Source organism: Glandiceps talaboti, chromosome 14, assembly GCF_964340395.1.
Source record: "Glandiceps talaboti chromosome 14, keGlaTala1.1, whole genome shotgun sequence".
NCBI classification, from domain to species: Eukaryota; Metazoa; Hemichordata; class Enteropneusta; family Spengelidae; genus Glandiceps; species Glandiceps talaboti.
In genome coordinates, this window is record NC_135562.1 from 12890675 (window position 1) to 12907567 (window position 16893).

Sequence of the window (16893 nt, forward strand, 5' to 3'; positions counted from 1 at the left end):
CAGTCTCTGGCCAAAAGTATTATCTTCTGTCTTTCTAGGTGTTGTTGTTTTTTTATGTTTTTTTTTTTTTTTGTATTTTTCGATGTCTCAAACTATATTCATTCGCTTTATTTATTTGTATTTTGAAGGAATTATGAACACTTAAACTAGCATTATTCATTTTTGTTGTTTGGGATGGCCGGTGGGTTTTTTTTTCGTCTATACTAAAGTTGTTGATAAAAAAATATAGACAAAACAAAACCCAAAACTACCCGAAAATCTCTCAGGCCTAAATCAACAAAAAATACAGTAAAATAAAACCTTGTTTGAATAAAGGTAAGCTTGTACGTAAACGTTAAAAATGATACCTTTGGCCTGTTGCCATATACATGTATCGTTCTTTAACCCCCCGTTTCTAGTTTGATATTGAGTACCCCAAAATCCATAGTGTGCTTCTGAACAACAGTGTTTACAACAGTATAACAAATTATAATGTAATATAATAGACACATCAGAGGAAGCAAAAATATATTTCCATATCTTTTGTTATCATATGATATGACGCATCGAGTTCAAGTTTATCGTCGGGCAGAAAAGAACAGCGCCCTCATCTAAATCTACATTTAACCTTTCACCTTTTCATCTCGGAAACCTTTGCGATTTTGTTGACAGCGCACGAGCTTCTGTCATGATCGCTATATGCATTATGCAATGACAAGCAACTGGAAAATTTAGTGTACGGTAACTCCAATAGCCTACGTTGATCGAGGTCGGTTTTAAGCAGTCAAAGCTTGTAATTTGACACCGTGATTCCGTCTGTGATCTCAGCTAGCGGCGAGTACTTCTTAGCGAACACCCCTCCCATCAATATTTCAACCATGGCCGATGCGGTGTTTTATTTCGTCATCCTGGTCGTCATTTACGTGCTAATGAGAATCCTGCACTCGAATAGCGGACCTGAGAAACCTAAACTTTACTTCAGGGAATCCAAATTTGTACGGGAAATAATGAAAATGTGCCCAACTCTAATGGACGTGTAAGTACCGTATCATTTTAGTGTAATGATAATACACAGCCTGCAAGGGAACTGACGAGTCACGCTTTGTTTTAGGACGAATCGATCGAGAAATAGCTAATGACAGTAATCGATACGCTGCCATTATGAATATAGCGTTTCGTGTTAACATCTAGTAACACTCTGCCAGTAGCACGGAAAACAACAATACATTTGTTTTCAATATATACATGTACAAGTGTTTATATTAATATTTTCCAAATTAAACATTTAAAAAAAATTATATTGATTCATTTATTATCATAAAATTCATATATTTGCTATTTATTGTAGTACAATAGTTTATTCCATGTAATTTTTAATGTCCTTAATTTTATTGTAATTATATTTTACTTTCAGATTTTTATTTTTATTTTATGATTAAATTATGTCAAGAGAGATGCTCTGTTAATGTTATGTCTGCACTACTTATGCCCAGCCCAGGGCAGCAGACTGTGGACATCTGCAGGGTGTGGTTTCATTTATATTTGTATACATGTTTATATATAGCTTGATGCTTACATTCAGTGACTTCATGTAAAAATAGATTCAACATCTATTGCCTTGCAGTGCTCAAATTGTAACATTAGTCCAGGGCACCTCAACCACTATATTTACTAAATTTCATATCTAGACTACCAAATTAGTAGTAGTCCAGGACGTATAGACTACTAAACATTGTATCTAGACTACCAAATTAGCAGTAGTCCAGGACATATAGACTACCAAACATTGTATCTAGACTACCAAATTAGCAGTAGTCCAGGACATATAGACTAGTAAACATTGTATCTAGACTACCAAATTAGCAGTAGTCAAGGACATACAGACTACTAAACATTGTATCTAGACTACCAAATTAGCAGTAGTCCAGGACATATAGACTACCAAACATTGTATCTAGACTACCAAATTAGCAGTAGTCCAGGACACATAGACTACTAAACATTGTATCTAGACTACCAAATTAGCAGTAGTCCAGGACATATAGACTACCAAACATTGTATCTAGACTACCAAATTAGCAGTAGTCCAGGACATATAGACTAGTAAACATTGTATCTAGACTACCAAATTAGCAGCAGTCCACGACATATAGATTACTAAACATTGTATCTAGACTACCAAATTAACAGTAGTCAAGGACACAGACTACTAAACATTATATCTAGACTACCAAATTAGCAGTAGTCCAGGACACATAGACTACTAAACATTGTATCTAGACTACCAAATTAGCAGTAGCCCAGGGCACATAGACTACTAAACATTGTATCTAGACTACCAAATTTATAATGGGACAGTCTGTTAGAATGGAAATCAATGGAAAATTGTAGCTGAAACAGTTCACTTGGCTAAATCTGCATAAATCAAGCATATAACGTAATTAGATTTGAGTGTTATGATCTGAAGCTTAATATTGAGTGATGGTTGTTCAGGTGTATATATATAATTTGCATAATTAACCTCTTTTGGTCCAATTTTTTTGTAAACACTAAACAGTAAAACTGCAAGACAGCAATCTAAAACTGAAATTTGATGTCCATTGTTCTGGTCATCACCAATTTAAGCCTTGTATCCCCCCCCCCCCCCCCCGACACTGCTCCCTACCCCGTACCCACCTTTTTCAACTGAGAAAGCTGTTGATCAAAGATATTACAACATACTGAAGATCTAAGCCTTTCTTCCCTGGCCCCACACTGCTCCCCATGGACCCACCATTTACCCACCTTTTTTCAACTGAGAAACTGTTGATCAAAGAAGACGGTTATATATATTACACTTACTCTAGTTACTGCATTTATTCAAAATATGTCTCTTTCATCCATTTCAGTTATATACCGACATTACTATGGGGGAAAAGTGGACATTTTCAAACTTTTGTGTATGCTAAAATGGGACGATTTCTGAGCCCCGTACCTAGAGGTGTTCGTCGGAGTGTTCTAATGCCGGATGGTGCTACCTGCACATTTGATGTGTTTGATGCAACCGAACCACATCCATCTCATGGTAAGTATGACATTGGACTAGATTAAGGGACACGGTCTAACCTTGTATTCTAATCTGTGTGATGTGAAACAGAACGGAATAAGTTATTACTGTATATAGACTCCATAAGATAGGATTGTATTTTGCTGCTGTCACCAGTATCACTTACAGGACAGTACTCTAATTTCAATATGATCCATGTTATGATTTAAACTACGTTTATCTTGACACATTGGACATCTATTCAATGTTGTTACTCTAGCACAGAAATCTGAGCTACCCCCGATAGCTGTCATATAAATGTGATGGTGCTATCGCATCCCAACAGGATTTTAGTTTCAGCAGACTGGAGATGGCCTTTAGTTGGACATTTGCATATCAATCCTAGAAAGGTCAACAGCTAAATTCCCAAGATAGATGCAGGGTACACCCTTATTTGTCACTCCAAAGTGGGTTGTAACACGTATATGTATGTATGTATGTATGTATGTATGTGTGTGTGTGTATGTATGTATGTATGTTTGTATGTATGTATGTATGTATGTATGTATGTATGTATGTATGTATGTATGTATGTATGTTTAGTATGTATGTATGTATGTATGTATGTGTGTATGATTGTATATGTGTGTATGTATGTATGTATGTATGTGTGTATGTATGTATATGTGTATGTATGTATGTATGTATGTATGTATGTATGTATGTGTGTATGTATGTATGTATGTATGTATGTATGTATGTATGTATGTATGTATGTATGTGTGTATGTATATATGTATGTATGTATGTATGTATGTATGTTTTTGTGTGTATGTATGTATGTATGTGTGTGTATATGTATGTATGTATGTATGTATGTATGTATGTATGTATGTATGTATGTATGTATGTATGTATGTATGTATGTGTGTATGTCAGTGTGCCCTCTAATGATAACCAAATTTTGTTGTTGTGAGTCAAAATGGCATTATGAGTAAAAGATAGGAGAACACCAAATTTTGGTGCATCACTAGAAATTGTGTGCATTATGAAAAGTACCTTTAAAAGTTGGACCATTCCTACCCCAGTTGGCCATTGTTAACTCAGGTAGCTTAATCTCTTGATAACAATGTGAGGAAGTGAAGTCCAACTTTTTAAAGGAGGGCTGTTCCGTCATGGTGTCAGTGGCGTGTCGAATTGGCTTAGAGGGCACTGTAGTGATGTATGTATGTAGAAAGAAATGCATAAGGAACTAATAAACCAGTCCGTATATATGTAGCTGTTAGATGTATGTATGTATGTATGTATGTATGTGTGTGTGTGTGTGTGCGTGCGTGCGTGCGTGCGTATGTATGTATGTATGTATGTATGTATGTATGTCTGTCTGTGTGTATGTATGTATGTATGTATGTATGTATGTATGTATGTATGTTTAGTGGACAATAAAAGTGTATCTTATCTTATATTGTGACAAATGACTTGTTGAGTACAGGATCAGACTAACGAGTTATGGTCAAAGTACAAGGTTATAGTTATTACAATGGATTGTTATCAGTTCACACACTGCTTGACCAAAAGTGTCCTGAACCACGCACACATGTACTGTTTGTTTTGTGGTACTAGAAAATGTCAAATTGTTAGAAACATTCATCACCTAGTTGCAGTAAAACCTAACACAGCTGTATGAAGTATAATTTCTTTTCATTTCGTTCTGGATCATTGCACCTCAGTTGTTTAGCTATTGTTTAGTGTATCTTCCAAGCTGTACGATATTTAAACTCCATCTATAAAATACCTCTAATATTAATACAAACTACTTCACAAAGTATAATAAGATTATTGTGTTGATAAGATTATAATCAAAGTAATCCATTTACTAGTGTGTGCAGTTTATGGTGTGTGGATGGAGACACGGTATGGTAGCTCGTGTCTAACACATGTACAGTGTACTGCATGTACATGTACATACAATGATTGCATCACAACTACACTCCATTGTGTCTTTTCTCCAGCATGGCTCAAGTCTACAAAAGGCGTTGACCTTTTAAATATACATGCAGGTGATGACAATGACAATTTCATTTCTGTTTCTCATGACAACAGGCCACCCTTAGAAATATCTTCGTTTCACACCCATAATCAAATGACAATTTTTATTTTTTTTATTTTTTTTTTATTTATTGGGGGGGGGGGGGGGGGGTTGTCATGTGTCTAAGCAGGTAAAAAGTCATTCCCTTTCACTGATACGTTGACCATTAATAATGAAAAAAGTTTAGTTTAACACCAAGTGAAATTTTTTAAAAATTTGCGACCTTTTGTTAAAGCACAGACAAAAATCTTTTCCTTGTCTGTGGTCAAAGTTGGAAAAAAGTAATTGCCCTTTATACTGATCATTGATGTGATGGTCTTTATAGATAAATTTTAGTTTCACACCCAAGTGAAATGTAAAATTGTTTATTTATTTTGCAATCATTGGTCTAAATTGGAAAAAAAAAGGACTTTCCATTTCCATGATATGGTGGCCATTATTTAAAAAAAGCTTTTAAGTTTCACATCCAAGTGGAATTGAAAAATATGACACACGTGTACCCCGGTATGACACACATCCCCCCACCTTCACCACCACCACCATCACCTCCACCACCATGCAACCCATTGTATAAATGCATAAGAATTGATAAGAACTGTACTTTGATATCCACACAGCATTGAATTGAAATTCCAACTATGTGTAATTCTGATTGCTGACTATACATTTTATTGCAGGTGACTACACTCTCTGTGTTGCCCCAGGAATTGGTAATTCCAGTGAATGCAAGTACATTAGGACTTTCGTTGACTACTCGCGTAGTCATGGTTACCGTGTTGCTGTATTGAATCATCTAGGTGCACTAAAGAATGTCCCCCTAACTTCACCAAGAATATTTACATATGGTAAGTGCCGGGAGTGTAACCTTTTAAAAGACATAAGCTGAGAATATATTTCATATGCTGATGGTTTGGGGTTTGTTTTTGTTTGTTTGTTTGTTTGTTTGTTTGTTTGTTTGTTTGTTTTTTAGGGGGTGCCATTTTTTGAGGAGGGGGAAATTTTTACTGCAGTAGCTGTAATTATATTTTTTGATCAGACAACCATCAATACATTCTCTGAAAATTGTTAAATACCATTAATTAGACTTTGTACATATCAATTAGGGGTTAATAATATCCATAAGTAGTACATGTACTTGAAATTGAGATCATATTGGGGTGCTGAATTGTGGGTACGGACCCAAAAATCAGTTTGATTGGTTATATTGCACCACATTACAATTCTGCCGATGCTAAAAGTAACACCTTTTAGCACCTTCTTATACCTGTACCCATATGGTGAATAACGCCACCAGCCTATGCTTTGGGGCTATGTGTAAATAAAACTTGTTTGTCTAAACTAAGCATCTTGCTGGAACTCGTTGACACCTCTCAATCCGATAATGGTCAGTAGTTGTACCTCACATCACAGACAAGAAACTGTGTTCCTTGTCTGTGCTCAGATGTTGTACCATGGCTCACAGTCCTGCTTGCAGACGGTGCACGCGTTTCGCTCAACACCGTCCTACGAAAAGTAACCGTCCTATAGCGAGTGCGAAAACAAAATACTTTCGCACCAATAACAAAATAATTACATATAATTTTTTTTATAAAGCTATCAAATATTAGCAATCGGTCGAATATGTACTCATTTTACATCTTTTTGACGATAGTAGTCGCTGGTACGATCACAAAAGGTGTCGAAATCGGAACTTTTCCAGTTCCGACTGATTTCAAAGTCCCGCCTTACAAACTCCGCCACATTTGATCGGGCGTCCGCTTGGGCATAAATTTTACGATTGAACTTGTGATTTCGGGATTTCTGGTCCTCCGGACTGGGACTAGTACTTTTGTAGCCAAGGCGAGGTAAAATTACTAAATAGTCGATTTATTGCTGATATTTGAACACAGATGCGTTAAATCTTTAGTTACTACTATACTAGCATTTCAGGTAAGCCCAGGTTTCACAACTGTCTCTTTGTAGGCGACTTACTCCGTATGCAAGCAGGGCGACATGGACCCTCAGACCACTAGTGGTCAACCGGTCTGAGATGGATCATAGACCCTACGAAATGGATGTAGCCTAGTAGAAATGTCTGTATTTGTGAACAGTAAGGAATGTCTCTCAGATAGACTGTGTCCATGACTGTACAATGTTGTGTCAATCAAGGCCTCTTCGCAGGTTTGTGAAAATGATGCTGGGGACTAATCTCCATTTCAAAAAGGGAAGTTTTTCTAACTGAAAAAGGTGTTTATCCTGAATGTTCGATAACTTGCATTTCCGTCATTTTCTCGTCTCTGTTAATTTTAGCGACGAAGGGATATGATATTCCATAGAACGCCTTTTGTTTTATCAATTACAAACAATAGCATGTGAAGGGCGATATAATGTTGCCTTGTCCGTGAAACGGGAAGTACACTAGCTGTTTTCACTTCACTGCTCACACTTACATTGAAGAGCTATGTAGTCAGTAATCTTGGCTAGTCTATTCTATTGTCAAACAGAATTTTCCCTCAAATTCAACATCACTGTCAGAATATATTCGAGAAAGGTTTACAACGTTTAAACTTTATTCATCCTAGATCCAATAGCAAGTGTACATTCTTTGATCACGGATTTGCGAGTGCAAAACATTATAAAACTTAAAAGCACGGGACTGCAATTTTGTGTTCCTTGTCTGTGTAACCTCAGATCACTGAAAATATTCATTAGTGGTCTGAGTCTGAGTTGGAACACATCTCCGTTTATAGTGCTAGTTGTGTGTATTCACTAAGCCGTTTCAATATAATAATCATATGGATGTTTTATTTTCAACATCACGCAAACCATTGGCCTCTTTTCATGGTAGCGATTAGTCTATCTGCTAGACCTCGGACGTTCTTCCGATACAATACGACACACGACCGAACATCGCTATCGAGGATGGAACATCCAAGGCAAGCCCTAACTGCGAACTTCGTTCGCTTATAGTAATTAGTATCGAAAGAAAGCACGAACATCTCGCAGCAAGATTAGGTAACGATTTGACAGACGCCAACAAAATCGAATTTTAGACTCTAATATTACTCTTCGCACGTACAGAGTACTTTTTATAGGATAATATCATAAAAAGTGAATCAGAGCAAGCATCTAACCTAGAGTCTAAAATCAGATTTTATCCGATAATGGATATTTGTGTAATGTCGCGTCTTCATGGGGTCAGGTGTAAAAAAGACGGGTCAAAGTTTGGAAATGTGCACTCAGAGAACTGCGACACAACTGCTGACAGAGAGTTCTCAAATCATATTTCAGAGCTAAGGTGGCTATTGTCCTGCGTGTTCATTATAAAGCGGCCAAGTTCGCGTCACAATTTGTAAAATAACGCTACGACATTATACTAAACAATAAAGAATAAATAAGCCTTTGAAGTTTCTGTGCTCCTACTATAAATACTTCCTATGAATCTGGCCACAGCTACTCATGTCCTAGTCTAGCTGCTAGACCTCAGGTGTTATTCCTAATTTACAATACGACAAGGATGGGCGTTCGCCGTGACAGCGAACTTCGTCGGGAGAAGCCCGAACGTCTAGCAGCAAGACAACCTCTTTCTATAGTGGTCTGAGCGCACCATGCATACAATGAAAAGATGGAAAAAAACATGTCCACTTGAAACATTATTAGCACATTTTTCTCCAAAATAAAATGATGGTGTTTGAAAAAATTATGAAAAAACAGTATATTACACTCAAGTATTACTCAAACAGGACAATTATTCTGTCGTAGGGTTCAATAATATGGCTGCATTGATGGATTGTTTTGTCAATTTCATTTCCATTGTCTTCTGTCAGGTGAAACTGATGAATATGCTGCCATGGTAACGTACCTAGAGGATAGACACCCTAATACTCATTTTATAGGTGTTGGTTTTAGTATGGGTGGAAATATCGTTCTCAAATATCTTGGTGAGAATGCTAGTCGACAAGACAAATTCCTGTGTGGTGTATCCTTATGCCAGGGCTACGAGTTAATTTAGTAAGTATATTGTAGGCCAGCCGAGCTGCTAGACCCCTCAGGTTATTCATAAAAGTTATCAAAGGTCACCACTGGGGGCGCTGCACCAAAACAGAGGTGCTCATTACCTTTCAGCATTGTTTGGCAACTCACAACAAAACACAGATCCAAGGTCTTGCTACGAGACCAAAATTGTTCATCAGCTTGGTAGATCAAAAAGCTTACACAGGTTATAACACCTAGTGGTCAGCTTTAACTATGGAATTTGTTATTCTGATGAGGATCATCGACCAAGAGAGATTGAAAGCTCAATGCTAAAAAGAGTTTAATCTGCTTGAGTATTATAACCTGTGTAAGTCAAAATATTGTTATTATATACTTAGATATTCCCAAATATTTGTTTTTGCTCAGCCAAAGAAAATATGAGTGACCTAAGGGGTCTTTGTCACTACAAGTCGATTGATGATTGATTGATTGATTGATTGATTGATTGATTGATTGATTGATTGATTGATTGAGCGATCGATTAGTTGATTGCTTGATTATTTGATTGATTGATTGATTGATTGATGGATTCATAGAGGGGAGAAAAGAGATGCAAATTAAATACATGGTATTAAGATAAGAACTAATTTTCTTTTCATAGTGGAATAGACGCCATGCATCAATGGGAGAAACTAAGACGATTCTACAACTTTGCTATGACTGAGAACATGAAGTCCCTTCTCAGAAGAAACAAAGATATGTTATTTGGTAATGGAGCTAAAATGTACTATCAGAAAGAAGGAAAGAAAGTACCTGACTATGATCTGGATAAAATATTTGAAGCTACAAGTTTGCTTCATATAGATGAGAACTTTACCAGGTGAGTCAAGATTTCATTTTTTTAAGTTTTATATCCAGGCTCTTTTACATACAGTTAAAATGATGTTGGTTTGGTGTTTCCCTCATGTTACATGACAGTCTTTACACACACTCGGACAACTTCTAATGCAAAAAGATCAATTACATAGGTGCCGTGCACAGTGGGAATGTAGAAGTAGTCAAGTTGAAATGTTGATTATCAGTTAGAAATAAATCATTGCAGCCATTGAAATCATCAAGTCTATGTGTAACTTTTTCATTAGAAGTCTGTTTTTACTGCACTGTGAAAGAATAGCAATGCTTTATCACTGTTCAATGTGATTGGGTAAAGGATCCTGCTGTGTTGGTTGTGTCTCTGTTGTTGTTAGTCTAGAGTTGAAATATGTCTATCTTTGTGTCAAAAATAAACGTAATCTCCCATAAATGAATGAAACACCAAACCAACATCATTTTAGCTGTAAGGTATATTTGGGCACAATGTGATGATTGGGATATCTCATTTGCTCTTATCATGATAGCATACCTCTGAGAGAACACCATGACGTGTAAGCACAAAAGTGGCATACTTGGGCTATATGCAGTAGTAGTTGTGGGGTTCTCTGCAGTCACACTTATTGTCAGCATAAAACTACGCAAACAAGATTTCAAAATTGAAGTAGTTACCGAGATGCTATCAAATCATATGTAAGTCAGTAACAGTAATCAAATGTACAAAAGCCAGAAATAGGTGTGACAGGATTTTCCATTGAAATGCAAGTTCTAGTTTATGTAATTTATATTCTGTTGGCTCTATTTTTTGGTCAACAGACACAAATAGGTCTACATGAAATAACATCCTGTGTTCATTCTGACACAATGAAATTTGTAACATCACAAAAATTGCTCTCTTTTTTTATCATTTCAGAAAAATGGCTTGTTATAATTCCGTTGAAGATTTCTATAGAGGTGCAAGCTCCTGTTCTTACATTCCAAATGTAGGTGTACAAATTATTAGAAATTTACAACCCATAAAACCAAAAGTAAAGAATTTGCCGTATGTACCACAATCATTTATAGCATCCATATCAAGTGTAAAAGTATACTGTTTCATTTGCTAATTGACCACATTAGAAAGGCCACATGCTAGGCTTGTAAATGAACCATTGAATTGAAACTGTATACTTTTACACTTGATATGAATGCTAAAACTATTGTAGCACATAGAGAAAGTGCTTTACATCATTGTTATTCATTGTAAATTTGGGAAAATATTCGCTTTGTCAGCATTACAAAGTAGTATCATCGTTTCATCAATGTGTGGTTTCGACACTAACATTCAATTTAAAGTGGCCATATGGATGAAAAGTGGATTGTTAATTTTTATTTTCCATTAATAAAAAAACCTATGTTTTCTAATTTAAAAAAAACATGGAACAAACAACGTAGACGAAATGACTGTAAATTGCAAAAATCTATTTTTAAAAATGTGTAAAATGTTTTGTCATTGTACATAAGGGAAGTGAGATCTATTTTTTAACATGTGTAAAATGTTTTTCAGTGTATATACAGGAAGTGAAATTTATTTTCTTTAAATGTGTAAAATGTTTGTCATTGTACATAAAGGAAGTGATTTGAAAATAAACAGGATGAACAGAAATAATCACTTTGTTATATCTAGTCAGAACATGTATCTTTCACTTCCCCATATATTGAAAAACTACCATTTATGAATTATAATTAGTTGGATTTCTTGTTTCCGTGACAGACCACGTCATTAAAGGGGCACAAGCTGAGTTTATATTTTTTGGGCGAGATTTATGTCGTGTATTTATAAGTCACTCAATTATTCTACTTACTTAAATATATCACTTCCAATTGACTGAACTCAAGACTGGGATTAAGATATAACATATAGACAATCCGATGACATAATTTATGGTCCATACCAAAAAATATTGAGGAATCCATACTGTTCTCACAATGCCAGAAGGTAATTGTGATGTCATAGAAGATATGCATCAACATCAATATTATACTAGAATAATTTTATATAAGTATTTTCACATAAGTAAATATTTATATTGTGTCACTTTAATAAAGAAATGTTCTTACATTCATAGTTTTTCATCGTTTTCAGATTCAGATTCCGTTGATGGTTCTGAATGCAGAGGATGATCCATTGATACCTCTCAAAGCGTATGATATTCCCAAGAAACATGCACAGACAGTGAACAATTCCATCTTTGTTACGACTAAGCATGGCGGCCATCTTGGATATTTCGAAGGTGGTGTTGTGTTTTCAAACACTGTAACCTGGCTTGATAGAGTAATTATTGAGTACCTCGATGCCGTGGTTGATATGGATACCAGACAGGATGAACTCTCTGATTAGACGAATATTTAACAGGGTAAAAAATTGTTTACAAAGGATGTGCTTTTTACCAAGGGTATTTCAATTCAAAGGGTCTATCAGGAACATTAAAGCTGCCCTAGCTGTAACTTGAGTAGTATTTTTTGCGATTAGACAGCCAACAATATGTTAATTGAAAAGTGTTAAAATAGACATAATTAGACATTGATATGATGATTAGAGATCAACTTTATCTATACGTAGTACTGTAAGATTAAAACCGTGATCACGTTGAGGGCGCTGTTTTTAAGGTATGGACCTAAAAAAAAAAATTTTTTTTTTAGATTTAGTGTTACCATATTATAAGTAGAGCTACACAAATATGTTTATCCACAGGTGAGTCAATACTGTGCAAGGTGTACGATATGAGTAAATTGTTACATCAAACAAAACAGTTTCAAAAAATTGTTCCAGTTGCAGATAGTGCAGCTTTAAACTGACTTTTCTCTAACGTGCACTTAGCTCTATTGATAGCACTACTCAGTGTTTACACGCACATGACATTTAGTATAAATACCTGCTTTAATATCACTGTTACTAATTCACAGAGGATGTTATTTAGATGTATGTATATCAAACGTATATAGCAGGTGTCACCACTAGATGGCACTATTTACTTCAAAGGTCTTTTCAACATAGATGTGTAATAATTGTCACTAGAGGGCGCACTTCCAATTGTAATGTAGAATTCCATTGTATCAAAAGTATTCAGAAAGGGTGCTATTTCTTAAAACGTCTTGCGGAATTGTTCACTTGATACTTAGTAAAGTTGTTGTCGAACACACCATTTTATTCATAAATCGGATGAAATTCAGGTCAATTTCTTTTTCCTATGTTATTAACATAATGATGGAAAGTTATGAAATGCTCACATCCCGAATAAATTCAGTTAACTGTTACAGGAAACAGTTACACACTTCATAGACATTTTTTTCTAAAGAACCATCATGTGAGGGCGCCATGTAAGTTAGGGAAAAGGAAGGTTAAATATTTCCTCAACACAGATACCAACAGTTTGGCAGTACATGAAGAAATGAAACAATACATGTGAAGAACCTCGACTCGGGGAAAGGGCAGTACCGATCTGGACAATCAAAGGTGAGACGTATAGTGCCAATGGAGGCAGCGGAAAGCCTGTTGACGGCAGAATGAAGCCTGTTTGAAAGGGGGGGAGGGAGGTGTTCATGGTTTTGTCTTTGTTCTGCACATACTGCACTATTACAACACGATACAGTATCTTAATTTCTGTGGCTGGCCTCAGAAACTTCGCATGTTACATTTTGTAGAACTTTAATATGTTATTTTTACTTTGTTATTGTTAAGTTATTGTAACATTCATTTACAAAAATTTTTAAATTCAGGCGATTGAGGATTTTGAATTTTGATTTATGTTGGGGAAATAAGGAAATAACAAATTCAAAACCCCCATCTGCATGGATTCCAGGCTAGGTCATAGCACAAACTTTTGGACTTTAACACATGGCTATGAGGGGTTATATCATCTAAAACCAAGTTATAATTTTTTTTTTGTATTTGTTCCCCCTCCCCCCCCCCCCAAAAAAAAAAAGATCCACGAGAGAGGATGCAGGAAGTAGCCAATATGCCATCCCAACTGAGCATGCTCAGAAGCAAAGGACTAGGGAATTCAAATTATTTTAGTACCTAATCTTGGGTGATTATCAGGACATTAACCCCCACCCACCCCCACCCACCCATCCACAAGGGTTAAGGTTACCAACCTTAGATAATTTGTGGTTTAATAGAAACAATGTAACAGATTGTTGATAACAATGCTTGATTCATCTGTACAATGAAAGAATACCAAATTGCCCATAATGCACCATTCAAAATGGCTGACGTCATCTCCCTGTATCCAATTACTAATTTCAAACTTGGTGTAAAGATGAGGCCTCTCAATGAACATATACATATGAAATTTTCTAAGAGTATATTCCAAATTTGTTTATTCGTGTTTTTTTTTATTTATTTATTTTTTCATGAAGGAACTCAATTTGTTCTAAATAGAGACCAATGTATGTATACATACATACAGACCAATATTTAAATACCGATATGATTATTATGTTCTAGAGATTTAAATGGCTATATAAATGATGAAGATTGGATATTTATTTTGGAGTTTTTATTCATAAAAATCAATTTTATCATGGCTTCCTACTTGAAAAAAATCAATGTGAAAGAACATAAGTCCTTGTTTGTCACTCAATAAATGGCAACAGATTAATATATGAGTAAAATCTTTGTTTTATTGCATGTACAATAACAAACATTTTAAACGTTTTTTTTTTAGTTTTTTGCAATGTGTTTAGTTACAAACACAGACTTTGTCAATCAATGAATGTTGTTTCATATTGATTTTACAAGTAGGACGCCATCATAAAATTGTTTTATAAAATTAAAAAAAATAAATAAATACCCAATCCTCATTCACATGGCCACTTCAACTGGATAACATATTTGAAAAATTCAAGAACTGAAAATCAAACTATTTGTAAAAATATAGTTTTTTCATAGAATATTGTTTTAAGAATTTATTATAATATACACACATTTAGTAAGTTCACATTAATGTGTTTATGAAGTCGGATCCAGGGACCACTTTTTTTGAAATTTGGGTAATATGCTTAATAAAGCATATTAAGAACATATTTACCTTTATTTGGGGTTTTTTGAAAATATTTTTGAAAACACGTGATATCAATCATTTTCTTGGGTATGTTTGCAGTGTATTTGCCTCTTTTGATAAAACCTGGTTGGATGTTTTGCATAATTCTAGAAGACTAGTTTTATGTTCCAAATATTTCAAATAATTCAGTTTTTGAAGCAGGTGTACTCTAACTTTTTTATTATTTTCTGTTCACACAGATATTGCATCGTTGTACAGATTTTATTTGAACTTGCATGTTTTGTAAATTTTTACTTTTTAGTTTTCATTCCAAAAAAAAATATTGGTACGTTCATACTTTTCTACTGCCCTTGTGGAGGAAACTTAATTTTCAATGTATGCCTGAAAAGTTGGCACAAGAGTGATAATCAGATTTCAAATGACCTTTGACATGTTCTGTGGTGTCAGAGAGTGTCAGCATCACATTCGATGCACTTTCGTAGTCTTCAATGTGCATGAGGCCAGGAGTCTTGCCTTTCATTCACTTAATTGTTGCGTAAATTAACATATTAGTTAGACAAAACGATTAGCATAAGAATACTTGCCGTTTTTAGTTCATTACATTTGCAGGCCAATCTATGGTTGCCATGAGATTGGGCATCGCCCAAACTTTTTTGGATGTGATGTTGAATCTGATGCTGCAATGAGAATCAGTTTTCACCTGACTTCCAAAACTCATTCTGATTCTGATGCCAACTTTACAGTCATTTTTAAAAGCAGGTGTATACATACTACTATGGAAATCAAGCTATATGCAAACTAAAATCATCATCATCATAAACCACTTAAGCCTCGTTTACAGCACCGTCTAAGAGGCACCATCGTTATTTTGCAGTGTCGCGGAAGAAATAACAGCTTTTGTTTGGGAGAATGACTAAAATAGAGAAAGCCAAACTATTTTTCCAACATGTTGATATAACCTAGCAACGGACATTGATTTAATTAAAGTCACAGCTGAGTGGTGTCTCTGATAAGTCTTCCGCAAGTGGCCACACATTCAAGTTCATTCAGTTTTTTTTACACTATCTTAATTACAGGTTGGTTATAGCCATATCAACAGCTCACTGCCATCACCCACTTTGCATAATCTACCATACACAACAACAGTAGTAATAGTTTATATCTATCCTAGTTTGACGATAGTTGGATTGCCATAGTAGTATCACCTTGTCACCATGTTACATTGCATTACAACACACGTTTTTGCTTTCCAATGTTAAACTTAAGAAGTTGTACATTTATTTATCAGTGAGTAATATGGGATACAAGGTTATCAGATTATAGATACAGACATTTTTATTTCTGCAATATTGTAATATTTTACAGTCAGTTTCCATCTATTAAGTATTTTTGTTGAAAGTTGCATGGTTGGTAACGTTTACAAGTATTAAAAGTGCAATTTAAGGTATATAAAATCAATTAAAAAAAAGTTATGAAAAATTTCAAATTTCTGTGTATACACTTGTCTGCTCCTATGTTATTATCACTTACAAGCTTTTCGCGTGCATTTCAACTTCAGATTCCCAAAATCAAGCCATTTCTTGCATATTATGCTATTTGTAGACACTCTGTGGTATTAATGTGTGGTCATGTTCTTTCAAATCTTGTGCAAAGATGATACAGTACAAGGGACAACGATGGTAGGTTTTGGTAGTCTGTATACCATGTCAGGGCGCCCTCACACATTGGCCAACCCAAGATCCGACCGTTGAGGGCGGTACGACATGACGTTCCCTGCCGTCTATATTATTACAAATCAGTTATCGCAATTGTCAGTGGACATTCATGCTTTGATTAAATCCAAATTTCGTAATCCCCTGAAGAATATACAAATTACCGTGCATTTTTAAAAAAATGAGGCTATCAGTATTCTTTCCTCAATTCAGGTTGTC

General features: G+C 35.2%; 1 protein-coding gene across 1 annotated transcript; it reads left to right on the forward strand.

The window, feature by feature from the left end:
- The first annotated feature begins 857 nt into the window (after positions 1-857).
- LOC144445662 (monoacylglycerol lipase ABHD2-like) lies at positions 858-12632 on the forward strand. Its single transcript, XM_078135293.1, has 7 exons — positions 858-1015; positions 2868-3043; positions 5771-5938; positions 8900-9083; positions 9709-9927; positions 10831-10900; positions 12043-12632. Exons 1-7 carry the CDS (start codon positions 858-860, stop codon positions 12295-12297), a joined length of 1230 nt encoding a protein of 409 aa, XP_077991419.1. The 3' UTR covers positions 12298-12632.
- Positions 12633-16893: the final 4261 nt, after the last annotated feature.